Below are 19,628 nucleotides of genomic sequence, written 5' to 3' on the forward strand. Positions count from 1 at the left end.
CAAAGGGTTAAGTCCCAAGCGAATTGGAAATTAGGGTATCTAATCTTTTGGTGGACATTGGAGGATAATGGAGCTCATCCAGTCAGTGCCTGGTTGAAGACTTAGAAACTCAGTATCTTCATTTGAGCATCGCTAGTTGTTCTTGCACCTGTTTCTCTCTCTCTCTCTCTCTCTCTCTCTCTATATATATATATATATATCTTTACATGTTTTTTCTCTCTCTCTCGCTCCCACAGGTTCTCTATCTTTACATGTTTTTTCTCTCTCCTTCTCTGTGTCATTACCTATCTCTCTCTGACTCCCTCTCTGCCCCTCTGTCCACAGTTTCTCACACATTATCCGTCTCATTCTTTGTTTTTCTTGTCAACAGTTGCTTGAGGGCCTTGCATGATGGAGATCAAAATGTCTTTCATGTTAATCTTACCGATGCTAAGCAGGTTTTTCCTCAAGTTTTACTCTAGTCCATGACTTTACCATATAATTGACTTGATATAATTTCCCAGGAACTTGTAACATCGATCTGCAATGCAAGTAAGGAGAGAACAGGATATATCAATTCCAGTATCATAAAGCTTCAGGTCTGAGAAGCTGTATATTTTTCTATACAACAAAGCTCCTCAGCCAGCCAATGTATCGGCTAATACCTTTCTCTTATGCAGATTTTGGACTATCTTGGGCTAGCTTGGAATTTGCGTTGGGAACCACCTGCATATAGATCTAAGAAATTGCAAACTCATTCACTGGAGACATTCTCTGGACCTTTTATTCCCGCTTTAACCCAGGTTGCATTTTAATGTATATTATTTGTATCTTTTTTAATGAGGATGCAAAATTGTTTATTCAAAGTAGAAAGGGAAATTTCTTCTTTTCAAATGATTTTTTTAGTGATGTATGCTTTGTGATTTTCATGGATGTAGGCTTGGGTATACTCTGTCTCTCGTCCTCTCTTAATCTCTTTCCTCCCTGTTTTTCTACATTCACTAATTATACAGGACTTTGGCTTCCCGTCCTGATTCTCTGGAGGAAAATAGTTGTATAACATGGTATCATGGCAGCTTCTGGCACTCTTGTCCCCATTGGTTGCTGGTGTTGATGCGTCCAGTCACAATGGCTTTTTCCCTATGTTGGTGATGTTTTATTTGAGCATTTTAGACAGTCCTCAGCATTCTTTGTCATGTAATTGGTAGGAATACCAATTGTTGTGTTCCTCATGAGATGTATTGTCTCGATATAACTCGGATACATAAAACCTCAACTGGATAGAGATTCGCCAGGCACAAGTCTTCTGAAGATACAATGAAGAAGAGGGAAAGATGTGATTTAGACAGAGAGGGGAGAAGGGACACGAACATCCATTAACATAACTTTCAGTCTGCTCTTAATGGTAAAAAGAAGAGACTGTCACCAGAAGGGCCTGGGATCATATCAGTATCAGGCTAGTGTTGATGTTTTCAGTCACGGCAAACTTTCCTCTATGTGTGTGATTTTTATTTGAGAAATTTTAGACAGCATCTCCGCATCCTTTCTCATGCCTTCCTCAACATTGATTCTCTTTTTTTCATTTCATATTTGTACCCCTTTGGCATATTCTTCCACTGCCTCTCTTTTCCAGCTGCTCCCTGCTGAACCCATCTTTCCTGTAGCTGGCCTCTCGCCTAACTCAGCTTATCTGAGGCTTTCCCCTTTCTATACTTCTCTTTATTCTTCTTTCTCTCTTTGGCTGAATCTTCCGTCTTCAGGGGGGAGGGTCAGTAGCTCCTCCTTGATGCTTCCTTTCTCCCTCTGAGAAGTAGGGACACTTTTGTCTTTCCTTTTAGTTTCTTCCTGACCCAAGGGGCGAAGAACCCTATTCCTAGTTAAGTTTGTTTAAACCCTTCAACTGTCCCTCCAACCATAAGGCCTCAGGGTTCCTCCCACCACACTGCCTGTCTCTTGTTCTTCTGTCCCTGCTCTATCCTCTCTTCTTTGTCTCTCTCTCTCTCTGCAAATTCTGCACTCTATCTTCTTACAATGAGTAGTCCTACAATCCTATTCCAGATTCTCCCCATCATCAATGATGGCAGCCAGCAGCCATTGTGTCATGGCCTCCTTTACAGTCTTTCGCCTCCTAGGTTTGACAGTCCCCTCCAGTTTACAGTAAACAATCTATTTGTCAAATTTCAAAGGTGAAGACAATAAACATTTAGGCCAATGACTTCTACCCATATTTTCCTTTGGCTCCCACTATTAGGTCCACTAGTCTGTATCTTTTTCCGATGAGCCCATCTGTCTGTTGTCCTGCCGAAATTGTTGTGGCCATTACTACCTGTAAAACCTCCTTTTATTGGACATTCTTTTGTTCTGGTTCATTATTATGTCTTCTACCATTGGCAACTTGGAGTCTTTGTTTGATTGAGACACTGCACATCATATACAATAATTTCAGGCAGTGACTTTAGGCCTTATTATGTTCGATATTTGTGTTTGATATTTCAAAAAATAATATATCAATGATTGAAAGTTAATTTTTTTTCTTCGATGAATATGTATTGCTAGCCTTTTTATTCATCTTTAAAATATAATGCAGCTAGATTGCATGAAATCAGAGTGGAAGATGGTACTCAAACAAAGCCAATTACATCTCGATTTGCTGGAGCCATTCATTGCATTCAGATATAGTCTTCTACGAATTTTAAATTGCAAAGAGTGCACAGCAGAGCATCTGTTAGAGGCAGCTTCTGCCCTTCGCAAGGTACTTGGGAAAGATTGTGGTATTCTCTTTATCGGACTTCATCCACCTAATGTTTATTTCTGACTCTCAGGGTTTTCGGTTTTCGTTAGCTTCAGCTGCTGTGCATGAGTTCAAGTCACTTTTCGGAGAAGATGAAAGTGTGACCAGCTCCCACATTTTTTCACTCGGAAGGGTACATTCCAGTAGTTTTTTATTTAGATATCACATTTTGTGACCTTTTTATCAAAATGTAGACATGGCTGATTTTTTGATATTGAAAATTCAGGATTTATTTTCTTGCAAATTCTTCTCTTCGTAGAAGTTGTATGTCTGAAGTAAACAGTAGCTTAATTCTCGTGTTGAGAGAGTAGGTGGCTGTGGAAGCAAATTGCCAGCAGATGTTGATTTGTCATCAGTAACCATGATATAATCCAAAAAATGATCTAAACAGGTATAAGGGTTGATGCCAGCGGAGCCGACAGTGACGGCAAAGCCAACAGGAGTGTTGGCAGAGCCAATGTGAGTGCTGGAAGAGGCTGAGCAAGTGGAGGCAACACCGGAATGAGCAGAGGGGCACCCATCGCAAACATTGGCAGAGGCAGTGTCAATGGCAGTGGAGCTGGCAAGAGCAGAGCTGGAGCAAACATCGGAGAAGCCGGCTGAAATGACTGCAGTCCTAAACAGCAGACAACAAAGCCAGAGCAAGCAGAGGTGAAGCCGGAGCGAATGGTAATGGAACAAGAGTGAACAGTGATGGAGCCGGAGCAAAGGGCGATGGGGCCTGCGTAAGTCAGAGAGAGCGGATCAGAGGCCAAATCTAGAGTAAAACTTTGAGATTTATCTCTGATACCATGCAGAACTAAGAGAAAAAAGGCTCAACCTTCATAAGCCTGTATTAAGGTTTGTTACATGGTACTTATAATGGGGAGGATAGTGTCTGAAATGGGCCCATGTTAATGGGCTATTACATTGAGATATAAGAGAAGAAGAGAAAGAAGCCCACTCAACAAATAGCATTGAAGAAGACGAGATCAGTGAGATAACTTGAAACCAATTTATGTATAGGTCATGCGCAATGAACCATTAGTATTCTTCGGGGATTGATCTCATGATATTTTCCCCTTAAATTCATATGTGGCTGAAGTGTGACAGGAAAACGGTTGGAATTTTTACAGTTCCAGTTGAAAACAATAGGATTGAAGAGAACATTGAAAAGTTGTCAGAAATAAAGTTACTGTCATGAGAATCCAGAATGTGTAAAATATTTGTGTTTTTTCTATATCAAATATTGTTTGTTTTGCTTTAAAAAATGGTTCTATGTGAAGACTTCTCACATAACCAGATCAAAAAATTAGTCTCATAATTCTTGTTAAAGTCAACCAAAATTTCCAATGTTTGTGTAAGTTAAAAGTCTTGTGGGGAAATTTTGTTTGGTTTCGATGAACATCCATTTCTATCAAATGATTTATAGATAGAAGAGGCTAAACTTTTACGAGCTCAAGGTCAACACGACATGGCCATCAACCTGGCGAGGTATATTGTGGAGAACTACCAGGTGGCAGAAGATGCTTCTAATGTCCACCGTCTGATTGGAAAGTGGTTGGTAGAGAGCCGATCTGGCAGGTAACTTAAGATATTAAAATCTGTAATTCTCAGTGAATATATGAGCTTCAACTTCTCGTAACGTTTTTGTCTGCAGTTCACGAACAATCTTGGAAAAGTACCTGAAACATTCAGTCAAACTTTCAGAAAAAAACAACAGAACTGATGAGAAGTCTATGTCACGAAAGTGTAAAACACACTTTAACCTCGCTCATTATACAGATACTTTATTTCAAAGCTATGAAACGAGGCTTACCTCTAATGAGTGGCAAGCAGGACTGCGGTTGAGGAAGCACAAGGTATGTTAGTTAGTCTAGAGATGAAGATCATTCCAAGTTTCGCACATGCAATGTGTTCAATAATTTTTTTAGGAGAATGTAATCATGTGCATTTCTACCCCCTCAGACAAAAGAACTGGATGCGCTTATTCGAAGACTGAAGAGTTCAACAAAGGTTACTGTATTTAACTTCCAAAACACAAAAAGGTCATTTGACAAAAATGTAACTCATAGGAAGAAAATATCAATCTTTCTCTAGGGGGATAAAATTGATTACTCTGTGAAAATACAAGAGTTGCAGAAGCAGCTTACTATGGACAGAGAAGAAGCTGAAAAGTTACAGGTGAATGCTTTCATTGGACTTCTTGAACCATTTATTTGTTTTTAAAAGTTTTATGTCTATATTATGTTGTAAAGATTATGGGTGTATTGATATCACTGTTCTTTTTATTTCTAGTTTCATGTTTAGCTTTGGTTTGTATTTTTTATGAACAACATGACCAGACCAGGTTATTGCATTGATAAACAAAAACTGGTTCCTAACTTTGAACGGTTATTTACTTTCTCATCAACGTCAAATGTTCATAATCTTTTGACTTTAAGTTCTCAAAATATCTAGGATGACCGAGACAACTTCCTTAGTCTAGCTCTTGAAGGATATCAGCATTGTCTATCCATGGGGGGAAAATATGATATGCGAGTGGTATGTGAAACTCATTATTAATTATCCTATTTCAATTTTTTGTGAATATTTACTTGCTCGAGTTCCTTCAAGGGTTTCTTAAGTTATCTTTTACTCAACTCAATTCCCAGAAACTCTCGAATTTCCCATTAAAATATTGTTTTAAGTGCATGTGGTTACTATTATATCCTTACATGTTTTCCTGACTTTGATACAGATTCTCCCTGGTACATGTTTTAAATATTTTCTGGGTTATGATGAAATTTGACATAAAGTGTATTTAGAGTGAGAAAATTTGAGGCCGATTATTTTGTAAAAAATTATTTGTAAAGCCATGTCTGTGAGATTTTATTTGACTGCTTCTGGATGGGCCTGGCATTGATATGTGGGTGAGAAACTCTAACAAGGGGTGGTAGGAGGAGATCAAAGTATTACTTCTGAAGAGTAGGTTTAGGAGAGTGATATTCTGTTTTTTGGGTCTTTCTCTCTTGATAATCTGAGAGGAGTGGCTTAATGTTAAGAAGAATACACAAAAGATATAACTGAATATGAAACAAATTTAAAAATAGATGTTTTTAGAAGGATCAGGAAGCTTTGTAAAGGGAACTGGGATGATTAGTATCACCGTGTGGCAATATGGTTTGGGAAACTGTTAAGATACCGTTCTAAATAAGATCAGGTTTAGTAGGACCAGACTTAGGAAGGTATCTGAACAGGAGATCTTCCAATAAATTCAAGCATGAGTAAGATAAGACATTTTGTTGTGTTAACAGAACTTCAGATCTAATCTAGATGATGTAGAACAGGATAGACGAACACAAAGTCTGAATGGTGGTAGGAAGTAAGAACAAAAATAAAGAACACATGAGGTGTACTGGATCAGCTTCCCTGTCCAATACTTGATTCAGGAAGGCCAGATTGGTCTCCTTGTTGCTCAACGCAACGGAGGATCTCATTTTCTCTGATGGCGAGAGAATAAACACTTCTTTATTCCTTCAATTGGAAACCCCCTTGCCCCCCTTTATATAGAGGATGGTTCTTGCTCGTATTCAAATGGCTCACACATGCGACATCAGCTTGCACGTGCGGAGCTTGGCTTGCACCTCTTCTTGCTGCAATAAGTCCCTCGGCTGATGCTTATCAGAAACTCTTTTGAAGAGGAGGGACTCTAAGGACCAGGGGACTGGAACGACTATGGAGCTTGGTGATACCCTCGAGACCCGAAGAGTACCTTTAGAAGAGAAGGATGTAGTTCTTACTTCAACCAAGGATAAGCCCGAGGGGAACCCTCACCAAAATAACCGGGAACACGAGAGTTAGAGTTCGAAGGGAAGAGGAAGAGGAAGAAGGTGGTTAGGAAGGAGGGTAGAAGTGGAAGAACAGCTTGGCTGAGCCATTCCCCTCTGGACGCGGCCTGCTCCGCCCCCAGCCTCAGCTGCTGCTGCAACTGCCTGGTCGACAAAAACATTCTCCTCTCCACTTCTTGTCGCCCGCTTCTTTAATAGCCATTTAGCACGTACAAGCTTCTCTCTCACGTGTGACTTCAGTCCTTCAGCTTCCGCTTCCTTCGTTGATATTTGTTGGCGAAGAACCGATTGGTATCACTTGGCAAGTCGAGACATATTCTAGACTGCAGGGTTAAAATGTCACTCCCTGCATCATTAGGGTTTTATTTAAAAGTGTAGGTCTCTATCTAATACAGAAAAACAGAGTGAAATAAAAGATGAGCTACTATACTGATTTTCCAGGGTTTATTCTCTTACTCCAAGGATTACTGGCTGTTCCCATCTCTCTGCCTCCTCTCTCTCCACCGATCATCCAAAGTTCTACAACATTAGTGACAGGCAGAGGACAAAGAGGTGAGATGGCTCGTGGTGATGTACTGTGTGACTGTTAGGACTTCGGCAGAGCTAACAATTAGGATGTCGATCCTATTATAACTTCAACAATGTAGATCGAAATCCAAAGTAAACCACAAATCAACAAGAATTGCCACAGGACTTGATATAAGGGAGAGGAGTGGTTAAGGATAATCCAAGCTTGAATATAGGGAGATACAGATAGAAGGATAGCTTGTAGGAAACGTTATCTTGAAGAGAACAGATGGGTAGACGAACTAGGACGGCCGAATCGGCGGCCCAGGCGCAGGAGAATCTCCTGAAGCTTTCTTGAAGTCTGCTGAACGAACGCCCCTCGCCAGACCTCTCCTCCTTATTTATATCTGCTTCCTAAATATTTCAGCATTTCTTATTTCCCGCCTTTATTCAAATTCTCACACGTGTGGATCAATCCACACGTGTGGGGTTATGGGCTTTCCTCTTCCTTGATATATAAGTCTGCAAAGGATGCTTATCAGTGACGCTGACCTGGAAGTACATCATGTCCCTACACTCCACAACAGATAAAGGTACTGATACCATGTTAACCTTTTTCTCTTCTCTACCTCTGTCATCTTCACTTTGCTTGAGAGTGTAACATTGTATAATAAGATCAATAATCTTAGCTCTGTCATTCTTCTTGGAATGGTTCCGATGAATAGCTTCCCACAAAGTTCTGGCCGTTCCATAAGAAGAATACTGAACTAATTGTTCTGCAGAGATGGAGTCGAGCATCCACCCAAATACATACTCTTCCTCTACTACCCATCTTGGATAATTTGGATGAGTCTCTGGTGGACAATTTTCTGTAAGATGATACGCAAGCTTTCTTGGCTTTAGAGCAGCTTGGATTGTTCTTTCCCACAATAACATATTCTTGCCATTGAAAATATTGCATTTAGCAATAACTGGAAGTGTAGTAATCCATCTATCGGTAATAACTATTTGATTTACCGATGATGGCATTACTGCTTCAGAGGAAATCTTAGCCATGTCCTCTGCCATGACTTATGTAACTGATAATAGCAAAAATACTGACCTTGAACAGGTTTGAACAAGTCCTCCCAGGGGATGACCTTGATGCCAACGAATTCTTCAAATGATTACGTTGTAGGCTCTGATACCATGATAAATTCAGCAAGTTCATTATTGAGGAAATCCTTTGCATTGTCTGTTCTCAGCCCTTGGACTTGATCACCAAATTGTCTTTTGATGAGATTACATAATCCTTTTAGATTCTTAGGAGCCTCATACTTATGTTTTTGTAGGAAAACCCAACTATATTTACTGTAGTCATCAATACATACTAGAAAATATCTATTTCCTAGTATGTCTGTTTGAGGGGATGGCCCCAGACATCACAATGAATGATCTGAAAAGGTCTTTTCATTCGAGTATGACTTGGGGAGTATGTTCCCCTTTTGAACTTGCCTAATTGGCATGCTTCACAAACTAATTTTTCAACAAGAATGTTCTCAAATAGGTTTGGGTACAAATGTTTAAGAAGGTGATAAGACGGATGACCCATTCGTTGGTGAGTCTCTATGATCGTTTCCTCAGGAGATATCTTCACTGCTGCCACCTTGGATTTATCTCCTGGGCATTCCATGGGTAAGTAGTAAAGTCCTTGATGGACTCTAGCTAGTCCAGTCCTCCACCCGAGCTCCTTATGACATAAATAAGCATCCAAATTATCAAAGAGAATATTATACTCCCTACGTTCTGCTAGTTGCTGTACTGATACTAGGTTTATAGATAATTTAGGAACATGTAGCACATTTTGTAACTCACCGATAGGTTTAACGTTCAATTTTCCAATGCCCATTACAGGAAGTAATGTACCATCGGCTGTTTGAACGTACTTACCAGGACGAACTTCCCCATATGTTATAAAGAGCTCCTTTCTAAATGACATATAGTCAATTGCACCTGAGTGAAGAATCCATGCCATAGATGGATCCTTAGCAAGTAAAGCGATATTATGGAGTATTTCTTTCATACCAGAGTTGACTAGTGAAGCTGATCCAATGACTGCTCCAGAATTGATGAATGACTTGATACTCTGTAGTTCCTGCATCATCTTCTGGAAGTCTTGGATTGATGGTGTAGTACTCTGAGAATCTGGATTCACACTTCCATCTCCTGCTTGTAATATATGAGCTTTGGCAATGTGAGGTGGTTTGCCATGAAGCTTCCAACATTTGTCCTTCATATGTCCCTTCTTCTTACAATAGTTGCACACAATGTCTTCCTTGCTCAGTTTGTCTGAATTGTTCCTGTGTTGATTCTGAGCTTTTGCTACATAGGAGGTGTTTTCAATAGCTCCTCTGGTGGAGTTAAGTCTACTTTCCTCCTGCATAACTTTGGACACAGCTTCATCAAAGGTAGGCTTTTCTTCTCTGTTGTAGAGTTGACTCCTGACCATTTCAAATTCTGGTCGAAGTCCTTGTAGGAATTGACACAAATGATTTGTTGCTTCGTGAGCTCTTGCCACTGGATCAGTGGAGGGTGGCCTACAATGATCCTGTTCATTGTGAATATCCCTCAATTTATTTGAGTAGGTTAGCACATCCATATCATGATCAACTGGATCGTGAGCTATGCTAATGGCTGATTTATTGTCTCAGCGGATAATAGTTGGGCTTAGAAATCTGATCTTCAAATCGTCTAATAAGCTCTTGATCCATATTGCTTCGTCAATTCCTTTTGACATGGCCTGAAATTCAGCTTCCGTACTGGATTTTGATACCACACTTTGCTTTTTGCTTCTCCATGTAACCAAATTCCCTCCTAGCATTGTGCAATATCCAGTAGTAGACCTGTAATCAAGTCGAGAACCAGCAAAGTCAGAATCAGTGTATAGAATAAGGTCAAGCTTACCTGTTTTCCTGTGTGCAATGCCAAGTCCTGGTGTTCCCTTCAGATACCTGAGAATTCTGTTAGCAGCTTGAAAATGAGAGCTTTTAGGTGAATGCATAAATTGACTTGTGTGTGGGATAAATAAAGCAGTTTTCCAATTAGCCTCTTATATGAGTCAACTTCTACCTTAGGGTCACTCTCACTTAGAGTTAACCTATGATTTACTTCCATTGGTGTCTCATTTACATGACAGTTTGTGTGTTTGGTTTCTATTAAGAGATCCAAAATATACTTTTGTTGTGTAATTAAAATACCCTCACTTGATCTTGTAAACTCTATGCCTAGAAAGTAATTTAAGGGTCCTAAATATTTAACCTGAAAATTCCTACTCAAATGTTCTTCGAGATTCTTTATTTCTTCTAGATTGTTCCCAGTAATTATTATATCATCGACATATACTATTAAAAAAGTTAGTAAATCCTTGGAATGATGTCTAAAAAACATAGTGTGTTCTCCATTACTTTGTTTATATCCTAGCATTTTCATGGTTTGGGTAAATCTTCCAAACCATGCCCGAGGTGATTGTTTTAACCCATACAAGGCCTTTCGAATTCTGCATACTTTTCCTCTGTTGTATTGTTTTTCATATCCTGGAGGAACATTCATGTAGATTTCCTCCTTTAAGTCGCCATGTAAAAAGGTATTTTTGATATCATATTGATTTAGTGGCCTGTCTAGATTAACTGCCAATGATATTAGGATTCTAATAGTATTAATCTTCGCAACTGAGGCAAATGTTTCCTGATAGTCAATCTGATAGGATTCCCAGCCCACGTGGGGGCATTATCATCATTTTATGTTGTTGCCCTTCTTTCGATGTCGCCTTTAAATAGCTCAGCCCTCCTTATAGGAGGGCAGACTGAATGTGGGATCTTAAGTGATTAGTGGTTTATCTTCCTCTCTCGTCTCCTCCACTACGTCTACGCTCTGTCTCCCTCTACGGTCCCCGTCCTTGTGACCGACTCTTCCTCACCGCATCTCCAGGCGGCTCGTCTCCGGCCGGTCCCTATCTTCTCAGCTCGGGCCATCCCCTACCATTCCCGTTTCACCTCTCTCTACCCCGGGAACTTCTACCCTATCTTCATCCTCTACCCTCCCTCCGGTACGACCCGAGATCAAGGATCGTATCGCAATCCCATAAGTTTGAGTATATCCTCTAGCTACAAGTCTTGCTTTATATCTGTCTAAGCTTCCATCTGATTTACATTTTATAGTGTAAACCCATCTACAGCCCACAGATTTCTTATCCTTGGGTCGATCCACGATTTCCCAGGTATTATTCTGTATTAAGGTCCTCATTTCTTCATCCATCGCTTCTTTCCAACTGATATTCTTCAGTGCTTCCTGTGGGGACTTGGGAATAACTACTTGAATTTTTGTCAGAAACACTTGGTATTTGGGTGACACTTTCGCATAATTTAGGTAATTTGTCATTGGATATGGTGGGAGTTTCACACATTTTCGAGTACCCTTTCTCAAAGCAATTGGCCAATGACTTTCTTCAGATATAGGGGAAGTATTAGTTGTTCCTTCAGAAACTACTCCCCCTTCAGTGGATACTCCTTCCCCCTCATTAGGTTGTTCTCCCCCTTCGCCCAAAACTATGACTTCCAACTGTTTACCCTTGTTCTTCCTTTGGTAATACTTCGGATATGGTGTAAGTTGAGATGATTCTCCTGTTCTTTCAGCTACATGCTCTGTTACAGATTCATGTCCCTGTTCTGTCCTTTGCGAATTATCCTGAGAATATGTCTCTACTTCGTTTTCAAATATCTGGTACCTAGGCTGTTCAGATTCAAGTCCAGGTTGCGGCTCAAGTAGTGTATTCTCACCATTGAGTATAGAACTAGTGTCTAGATGTGATTCGGTTTTTCTTGGTTTGTAATAAAATGATTTCTCATCAAATATTACATCCTTGGTGACAATGTATTTGCGGGCGATAGGATGATAAAATTTATATCCCTTTGTGTAACAGAATATCCCACAAACACACATTTTAGTCCTTTGGTGGACCATTTATTCTTTTTGTGTGTATGATTATACACATAACCAACACACCCAAAGATTTTAGGAGGTAAGCCAGTTTTCAATCTCACATTTGGATAATAGGACTCAAGTAAGTCAAGTGGGCTTTTAAAGGATAGGTTACTTGACGGAAGTCGATTTATAAGGTGTGTAGAAGTCATGACAGCAAAACCCAATAAATTCTTAGGAACATTCCCTTGGATTAAGAGTGTTCTTCCTTTATCTACAATGTCCCCTATTTTCCTTTCAGCCACTCCATTCTGTTGTGGAGTGTAGGGACATGATGTTTCATGTGTCTACAAACTTGTCAAAAACAATACCAGTAGACAAAGGTACTGATAGAGTGCTGCTGGATGTTGTGGACTATTGCAGTGGTGGCAGCAGTCGACACGGGTAATTCATACTGGATATGATGACGTATAAGTGAGAAAATTTTATTCAGAGTGTTGAATAGGATTACAATGAGATATAGATGAGGAAAAAGAAAAAGTGATGTATATGGGCCATCCACAGACATCTGAACCTGCTATGTATCATCACATGTTCATCATTTACGTCTTACAACACCCATTTGTCATGGCTCTCCCTGGCAAATTGAATGTTTATAATTCAATCGATACATTTCGTGTACTTTCCTGGATTATAGCTTATACATGAATCAAATCATTTTTTATCCATTTTTTATTTATATCTTTCTCCACCTGCCGTTTTCAAAAAAGTTTGACAAAAAACCATGTGCTTCCCATTACTCTTCTCTGAACCTAAATCAATACGACTCTTTGCAGGTATTTCGACTTATTTCCTTGTGGTTTAGATTTCCATCAAGACCAAATGTTTTAAAAAGCATGGGCCACGCAGTTAATGAGGTAATGTTTTGAAATCAGCCATTCAAAAGTATGATATCACAGTTAAGTCTATTGACTTAGTCCAGAAATCTATGAAATTCATTATTAGGATTTATTTTCAGATTGAATCCCACAAGTTCATACCCCTTGTCTATCAAATAGCCTCAAGATTGGGTAGCGCAAAAGAAGGCCAGAGCCCTGTTAACTTTCAGGTTCATTTCTTGATGACCAATTTGAGTGTAAAACATTTAACTCAACAATATTTTACCCTAAAGTCTGATTTCAGGCTGTTTTGGCATCACTCTTGAAGAAAATGTCCATTGACCATCCGTACCATTCTATATATCAGGTATGGATGTTATCATCTTGGTCAGTTAACATTTTCAGCTTTTCGAGTTGTCGATTTCGGATTTTCATACAAGTAAACTGGCTGCATATAATATAGTAATTTCCCTTTTGAATTTGACTGTCTTCTTTTTCTTTCTCCTGTATGGATTAATCACAGTTTCTTATCCCACCCGTACAAATAGTCTCATTCTATGGAAGCCAGTGGATAAACATGTCCTCAAAAAACTAAATTCATAATCTGAAACTTATAATTAGGCATAGTTGAAAGGATATATGAAATTCAAATATCTATCATGACCATTTCAATCAGGAATTCTTTGTAGGAAGTCACTACAATAAAGATTTAATTCTTCTAGCTGTTTGCCATGCCAATCCAGCTCCTGTGTATGTTGACTGTTGAACTCCATGCTAGGGCTTGGAGGAAGGAGAGGAAATGAAATCCTTACTAGAGGAATGTGAGAGAGGAGGTATATATAGGGAGAGAGGAGAGAGAGAGAATGAGTTAGTGATGAGAGAGAGAGCCTAGGGTTTATATATGACATGACCCACTAGGAGAGGCCTCACTAACAGCCCAAGCATAGGGCGGTATGGATGCCATCCATGCAAAGCTTGGAGGTAGCACGGACAGGAGAGAGGATTTGATAATCTCTCGCCAGAACATCAGCCCGGCCGATGACGGAGATTTCCGACAAGAACAAGCGCTCGAAGCCCCCCCCGCCAAGAAGAAGTAGAAGTAGCGGTTGATCTCCTTCTCTGATGCGCCGATGCACCGCGGATTTTGAGGAGCCAAGGCCTGTTGTCCGAACAATAAAGTCAAACAGGGGATCGGTGCCGTACCGCCGGATTCAGAGGGCACCCCGACCCTGAATCCACTGAGCCCAGGGCCCATCCGCAAGTGCCCCGCATTCCGCCTGCTCGCGACAACCTCACAAGGCCTTCCTGCTTTTTCCAGCTTTCAAGGGTAGACCAGAAGACAAAGATCGTGGACGGTGGTAGACCGGTAGTCCGATACTGCATAGTCAGCGCCTGTATATACTATCTCTCCGAGTGACGCCTCTGGGAGCGGTGAGCACCCCGACTTCCAGCCCCGCGACAGTGAATGACCCGCCGACGGAGCTGCTGGCCGATGAATCTGGCATATGCGATGAACTGACTGAGAAGGCTAACTGCATAGCTTCGCATCGCGCTTGCGGGTCAGAGAGATAGCACCCGGTGGAGACTGCTGATCGATGGGGAGAGACCGGTGGAGTCCACCCGCGCCCCAACTTGGCAAATGGAGGGTCTTCGGTCGTCATACAGGTCCACCGATAGCCCACCGTCGCATATCCACCGTATATTTCTGCTATATTTCTGCTGAGAATACCAAGAGCCGGAAGCCCTGAACCCAGCGAGAGCCCCAAGAAGCGGCGGCTGAGCGAAAGCCGCTTGGAGCGGTCGCGCGGTCCGCATGGAGCGTCAGGCAGCCGGCAGTGTGATGTCGCGGCGGTGGAGACCACGCCGTGCGACGCCGGGGCCGCCGGCGGGTGGCCGGCGGCTTCCGGCAAGAAGAGAACCTTCAGTCGCGCATGACGGAGTACTGCTTCCGGCGATACGCAGATGTGGAGCTGAAGCGTTCCCGACATGGGGCAGCCGTAGTCCCGCCGGATACAACGACAGGCGAGAGGGTAGGCCGCCCCGGGCGTGAAGAGGGGCAGCGGAGGATGAACCATGCGTGAACTTCGGGCGAGAGAGCCATGAAGGAACGCGTCAACCATCGCCGAACAAGCGAACCAACGTCCTGTCACAGGGCGCGCCGGCGGAGCGCAGGCGGCGGTCCCGTAAATCCGGGACGGCGGAGAAAACCGAGCACGCCGCGACGCCGCGTGAAGCGGAGGTGAAGCGAGCCATCACGCGTGGGAGTCAAAGCAATCAAGACGCGTGCTGGTGAGCGCCGCGGGAGAAACCAAGAGAGACATCCCTTGGTTTTGGGTTGAGGACCAGCTCATCGCCGGTGGTTTGGGCAGAGGCGATAGCATCGTCATCCACGCCGAAGAGTGTGGAGGAGCTCGCAGGGGCGGTCAAAGGAGGCGCGGGGGTGAGGCGATGATGAGTAGACAAGGGAGAAGTCGAGAGGTGGAGGGGGGCGAAGGCACTGGCGGGCACTGGCGAGAGAGTGGGGGCAGCTGGCGCACGGGAGAAGGTCATCGAGCAGCGACGTAAGAGGCGGAGGAAAGAGCGGGGAGAAGATAATGGAGGCGAGAGAAAGGAGAAGAGGAGCGAGGGGCGAGGAAGGGATTCGGGAGGAAGATAAGCAGGGGGCAATGGGGAGAGGCGAAGGACGAAGAGTGGGAGAAAAGAAGAGGAGGATGAACGACCGGGGGAGGAGAAGACGACGGGAGGAAGGGGGGAGCAGAGAAGAGGGGCGGATGGAGAGCAGGGGGAGAAGGAGCAAAGGGAGAGAGAAGAAGAGAAGAAAGAGAAAAAACTGCATTTAGCGAGGCGGACAAGCGACGAAGAGGGATGCGAAGAGGGATGAAAGCATTTAGCCATTTGCCAGAAGAACGAGCGCGCCCGAAGAAGATTTTCAGCTAAAAGAGCCGGCGAAGCCGGTGACATTTGAGCCGCGCGCATCCAGCTGGGGAGGAAGGTGAGGCGAGCAATAGCGGTAAGACGCGGGCTGAAGGAAACGGAGTCCCCAAGGCGGACGCGGGGCGTGGAACTGCAGCGGTGGGCAGCGGGAGATGAGATGAGGCTCCCCGACACGCTTCCGGCGGCCCATGGCGCGGTACCGCCAGACCAAGCGCAGCCGCCGCGTGTGGGCGACGGTGCGGTGGCGGCACGCCGCGCGGCGGGTCGAATACGCCGCGCCATTCCCGCAGAGGCCGGGACGGAGAATCCAGTCCCAATCTGGTGCGGGGACCGTGTAGTGCGAACGGAGCGATCGAGGAAGCGCTCCGCTGGGAAGTCGACGCGAACACGCTGATAGCAGGCATCCAACAAGTAGGAATAGTCCGCCGGCGGGCGCCTTCAAAGCGCAACAGAAGGCGGGTCGCCCACAAGATCGGCCTCAGAAAGACAAGCCGAATGCGGGAAGCGTAGTCGGCACGCGGAAGCAGCAGGCGATGCAGAACCACCGTCCTGCGATGAGGCCTGTCGTGCAGGAAGGATACACAGAGTCGAGGCCAAAAAGTAATACACGGATGCGAAAAAAGTCTTTCAAAACATGGTAAGAAGGAGGCCCGCGCTGGTCCTCGAAAGCCAACTCGGAAAGACGGATGCCCCGGACGCCGTGAGTGGTAAGAAGACAATGTCGGCGCTGGTCCTCGGGCCAGTCAACAAGCACCGCTGCACGCTTGTCCCCAAGATCCCCCTCTGAGAACAGCAGCGTCCCATCATGTAACCCGACCGCTGCAGTCTTCTTCGATTGACAGTCAAAGTCACAAGAGTCCATGAATGTGAACAGAGCACCCGAAAATCGAATGAAGTACGAAGTTGTGTCAAATCACCCTGCCGTGTCGGAACCAATCGGACCAAGGGATGTGGAACACTCGACCACGGATATGCGCGCAGACTGAAGGAACGGGGGTGACGGACTTCGGGCCCCACAATAATCTGTGGACCCCTCCTCCACAGCAGGTGCGGGGACACCAGACCAGAAAAGGAAGGAAGAACCGGTCATGGTCTCAAGGCGTCCACCAGTCAAGCTGGTATCCGCAGAGAGGGCGTGGGAGGAAGAAGGGTCAACCTGTGAGCTGGTCAGCTGGGGGAAGGACAAGGCGGGAAAGGACGGGTGAATCACGCGGCGTGAGGGGCAAGATGGGGCGCACGCCGGCACGGGCAAGAGACGGACTGAGTGGACCTGACGGGCTCACGCGACTCATCATTGCTGGGCTGGATGGCTGGGATGCAGGGCGGGAAGTGTGGGGGCCCCTTGACGGCAAGCCCGGCGTGCGCTCAAGCCAGTCGCGGCAGAGGCAGCGCTGGAGCCAAACCGGCGTACGGGCACGATCCCGGGGCAAGATTTCTCTTTGTTTGGCGAAGATGAGGCAGCGGGAAGGACGGCAGGAGAGCAACAGCCCCGCGGACCCCACGACTTGGAAAGCAAGGCAGAGGCCTCCGGCGGCGGAGGCACCACTTTCCAAGGGAGGGCGAGAGCGGAGCCGCCCGGCGCCTGACATCAAGACAGGCGCGAGACAGCGCGAGCGCGTTGCCCGTAGGGCGGAGCTAATGACATCGCATGCTTGAGGCAGGCCACAGGGCGGGTGGGACGCGACATGCGACATAATAGTCCATAACGCCTGCGCCTTGGATCGGATTCAAAAGAGAGAAATGACGACACGCGACCATGTCGGACATCACCACCCGCCCGGCCCAGCGATCCGCCACCTCGTCATCAGCATCGCCGCCAGGCCAGCATGGCCGAGCCGATCCAGTCGAGGTGCCGTGGAGGGGTATGCATCCACCTCCAAGTAACAGGCTGGAAATGCAGTCCGTGACTCAAGGGGCTCCCTGAAAGCATGGAAGTCGCGCACTGTACGGAGGCGCAGTGTATTAGGTGAGCGGAGGAATGGTCAGCACGGGCTTGAGAGACGCGCGCAGGAGAGCCGGGAGGGAGGATGACCGGGCTTGGGGCGGAGAGTGCGCGGGTCCGTGACGGGAAGGAGAGAGGTCGCGAGATGTTCAGCGGTGCGGAGCGGTCTGCTTCAGCCGCGGGAAACTTGGTGGAGATCGGGCGTTCGGTGCATGCAGAGAGCAGTTAGCCGGAACCGGGAGCCAAGGAGTGCCCTTTGCGCCGTTCAGCCGCGGCATACAAGCCCAGCGTGCGCCGCGGGGGTTGGGACCTGCGCGGACGCTCGGGCGGCGGCGACCGCGCGCTCTGGCGCGCGCGGGCTACTGCAAACAGCAGCAGCGGCGGCGTGCGGCGGAGCCTGCTTGCCGCGGCGCTGGGCGCGGGGCGGGCGCGGCGGCGCCGGCGGGCGCTGCGCGGCTCGCGCGCTGCTGCGGCGCTGCGGGCGCGGCGCGCGCTGCGGGCGCGGGCCGCTGCTGCGCGCGCGGCGGCGGCGGCGCGGCGCGGCGGCTGGCGCGCGCCCGCTGCGCGCGGCCGGCTGGCGCGTGTTTCGCGGCGTTGCGGGGGGCGGCGCGGGCGCGGCCGCGGCCGCGCGCGGCGGGAGGCGCTGCTGGGCGCGGGCTCGGTTGGCGGGCGGGCGCGCGGGCGGCCGTGCGGCGCGCGGCGATGGCGAGAGGGTGGCGGCTTGCGGGCGGGCGAAGAAGGCGAAGCGTTGAGCCAGCAGAGAAGCTTGCGCGCGAGAGGCGGCTTTGGCGCGTGCGCTGGATGCTGAAGAAGAAGGGCTGCTTGCTCAGGCTCGAAGCAGGAGTCCTAACTAGGACTTTTGTGAAGGGAATATATACCTAGAGAGAGAGGTGAGAAAGAAGGAGAGGATGAAGAGGAATGAGAAGGAGAGAGAGAAGTGAACCTATAGAGGAGAGAGATCAAGGTAAAGATGAAGGAGAACCCAGTATGCTGATTGACTATTATGACAGTCCAAGCCTAAAACTTTGGAATCCAACTCCATCAATCAGTTCCGCACATCTGATTGATGGAGTTGGATTCCAAAGTAAATGTTAAAATTTGTGCATCAGATTGCAGTTATCATTACCTGAACACTTAATGATTGAATTAATTTTTTTGCAAGAATTTATTTTTTTTGAAAACAAATTACTGTATAAGGTAAGTGAAATAGCTCTGTTGATCTCTGCTTCATGAATTTTACTTCTTTATCTCCACTCTAAAGCATTAATTTCTCTGTAAAATTCCATATTTTTTGGCATTCATCCCATTGGCGGGTGAATCAGTGGAAAGGATTCTACATGGCCATCTTGCTAGGTAACCCATCTGAGAGTCCTGATTGAGCCTTCTTAACTTGGGGCACCTTGTTTAACCTTTTCCGTGTGAATTTCGACACACATTGAAAAATATATATTTTTTGTTAGTTTCTATTGTAGAAGGCAGGTAAACTTCTAAGTTTAATATCATCACAAATTTGTGTTTGGGACTCAAAATAAGATCATAAATCCTTAATAATTACCTGTCAAATGAATAAATCATAAGTCCTTATGTTACTAATCAAACTTAATAAAAACTTATTCATCTAAAATCAAATTTCTTTGTTATTTATCCAACAAATTCCAGCTATTGGCCCTAGCAAATGGTGACCGCGTTAAGGACAAACAGAGGAGCAGAAATTCCTTCATTGTAGACATGGACAAGAAACTGGCTGCTGAGAATCTTCTAAATGAGTTGTCCTCATACCATGGACCCATTATAAGACAGGTAATGTCCATGACTCTATTTCTTGTTTCTAC

At 45.3% G+C, this 19,628-nt stretch overlaps 1 protein-coding gene across 3 annotated transcripts in view; it reads left to right on the forward strand.

The window, feature by feature from the left end:
- Nucleotides 1–19,628, forward strand: part of ATM (Serine/Threonine-kinase ATM-like protein) — a 131,384-nt gene that overhangs the window by 94,978 nt on the left and 16,778 nt on the right. For all 3 annotated transcript variants that reach the window (XM_078574924.1, XM_078574922.1, XM_078574923.1), the window contains 14 exons: nucleotides 371–437; nucleotides 504–578; nucleotides 660–782; nucleotides 2,567–2,731; nucleotides 2,802–2,903; nucleotides 4,182–4,333; nucleotides 4,410–4,611; nucleotides 4,718–4,765; nucleotides 4,850–4,933; nucleotides 5,210–5,293; nucleotides 12,879–12,959; nucleotides 13,061–13,150; nucleotides 13,225–13,287; nucleotides 19,456–19,596. In XM_078574924.1, the coding sequence (XP_078431050.1) occupies nucleotides 371–437; nucleotides 504–578; nucleotides 660–782; nucleotides 2,567–2,731; nucleotides 2,802–2,903; nucleotides 4,182–4,333; nucleotides 4,410–4,611; nucleotides 4,718–4,765; nucleotides 4,850–4,933; nucleotides 5,210–5,293; nucleotides 12,879–12,959; nucleotides 13,061–13,150; nucleotides 13,225–13,287; nucleotides 19,456–19,596 (1,477 nt within the window). The remainder of the gene's footprint in view (nucleotides 1–370; nucleotides 438–503; nucleotides 579–659; nucleotides 783–2,566; nucleotides 2,732–2,801; nucleotides 2,904–4,181; nucleotides 4,334–4,409; nucleotides 4,612–4,717; nucleotides 4,766–4,849; nucleotides 4,934–5,209; nucleotides 5,294–12,878; nucleotides 12,960–13,060; nucleotides 13,151–13,224; nucleotides 13,288–19,455; nucleotides 19,597–19,628) is intronic.

The sequence above is a fragment of the Wolffia australiana genome, chromosome 5 (assembly GCF_029677425.1).
Source record: "Wolffia australiana isolate 7733 chromosome 5, ASM2967742v1".
NCBI lineage: Eukaryota > Viridiplantae > Streptophyta > Magnoliopsida > Alismatales > Araceae > Wolffia > Wolffia australiana.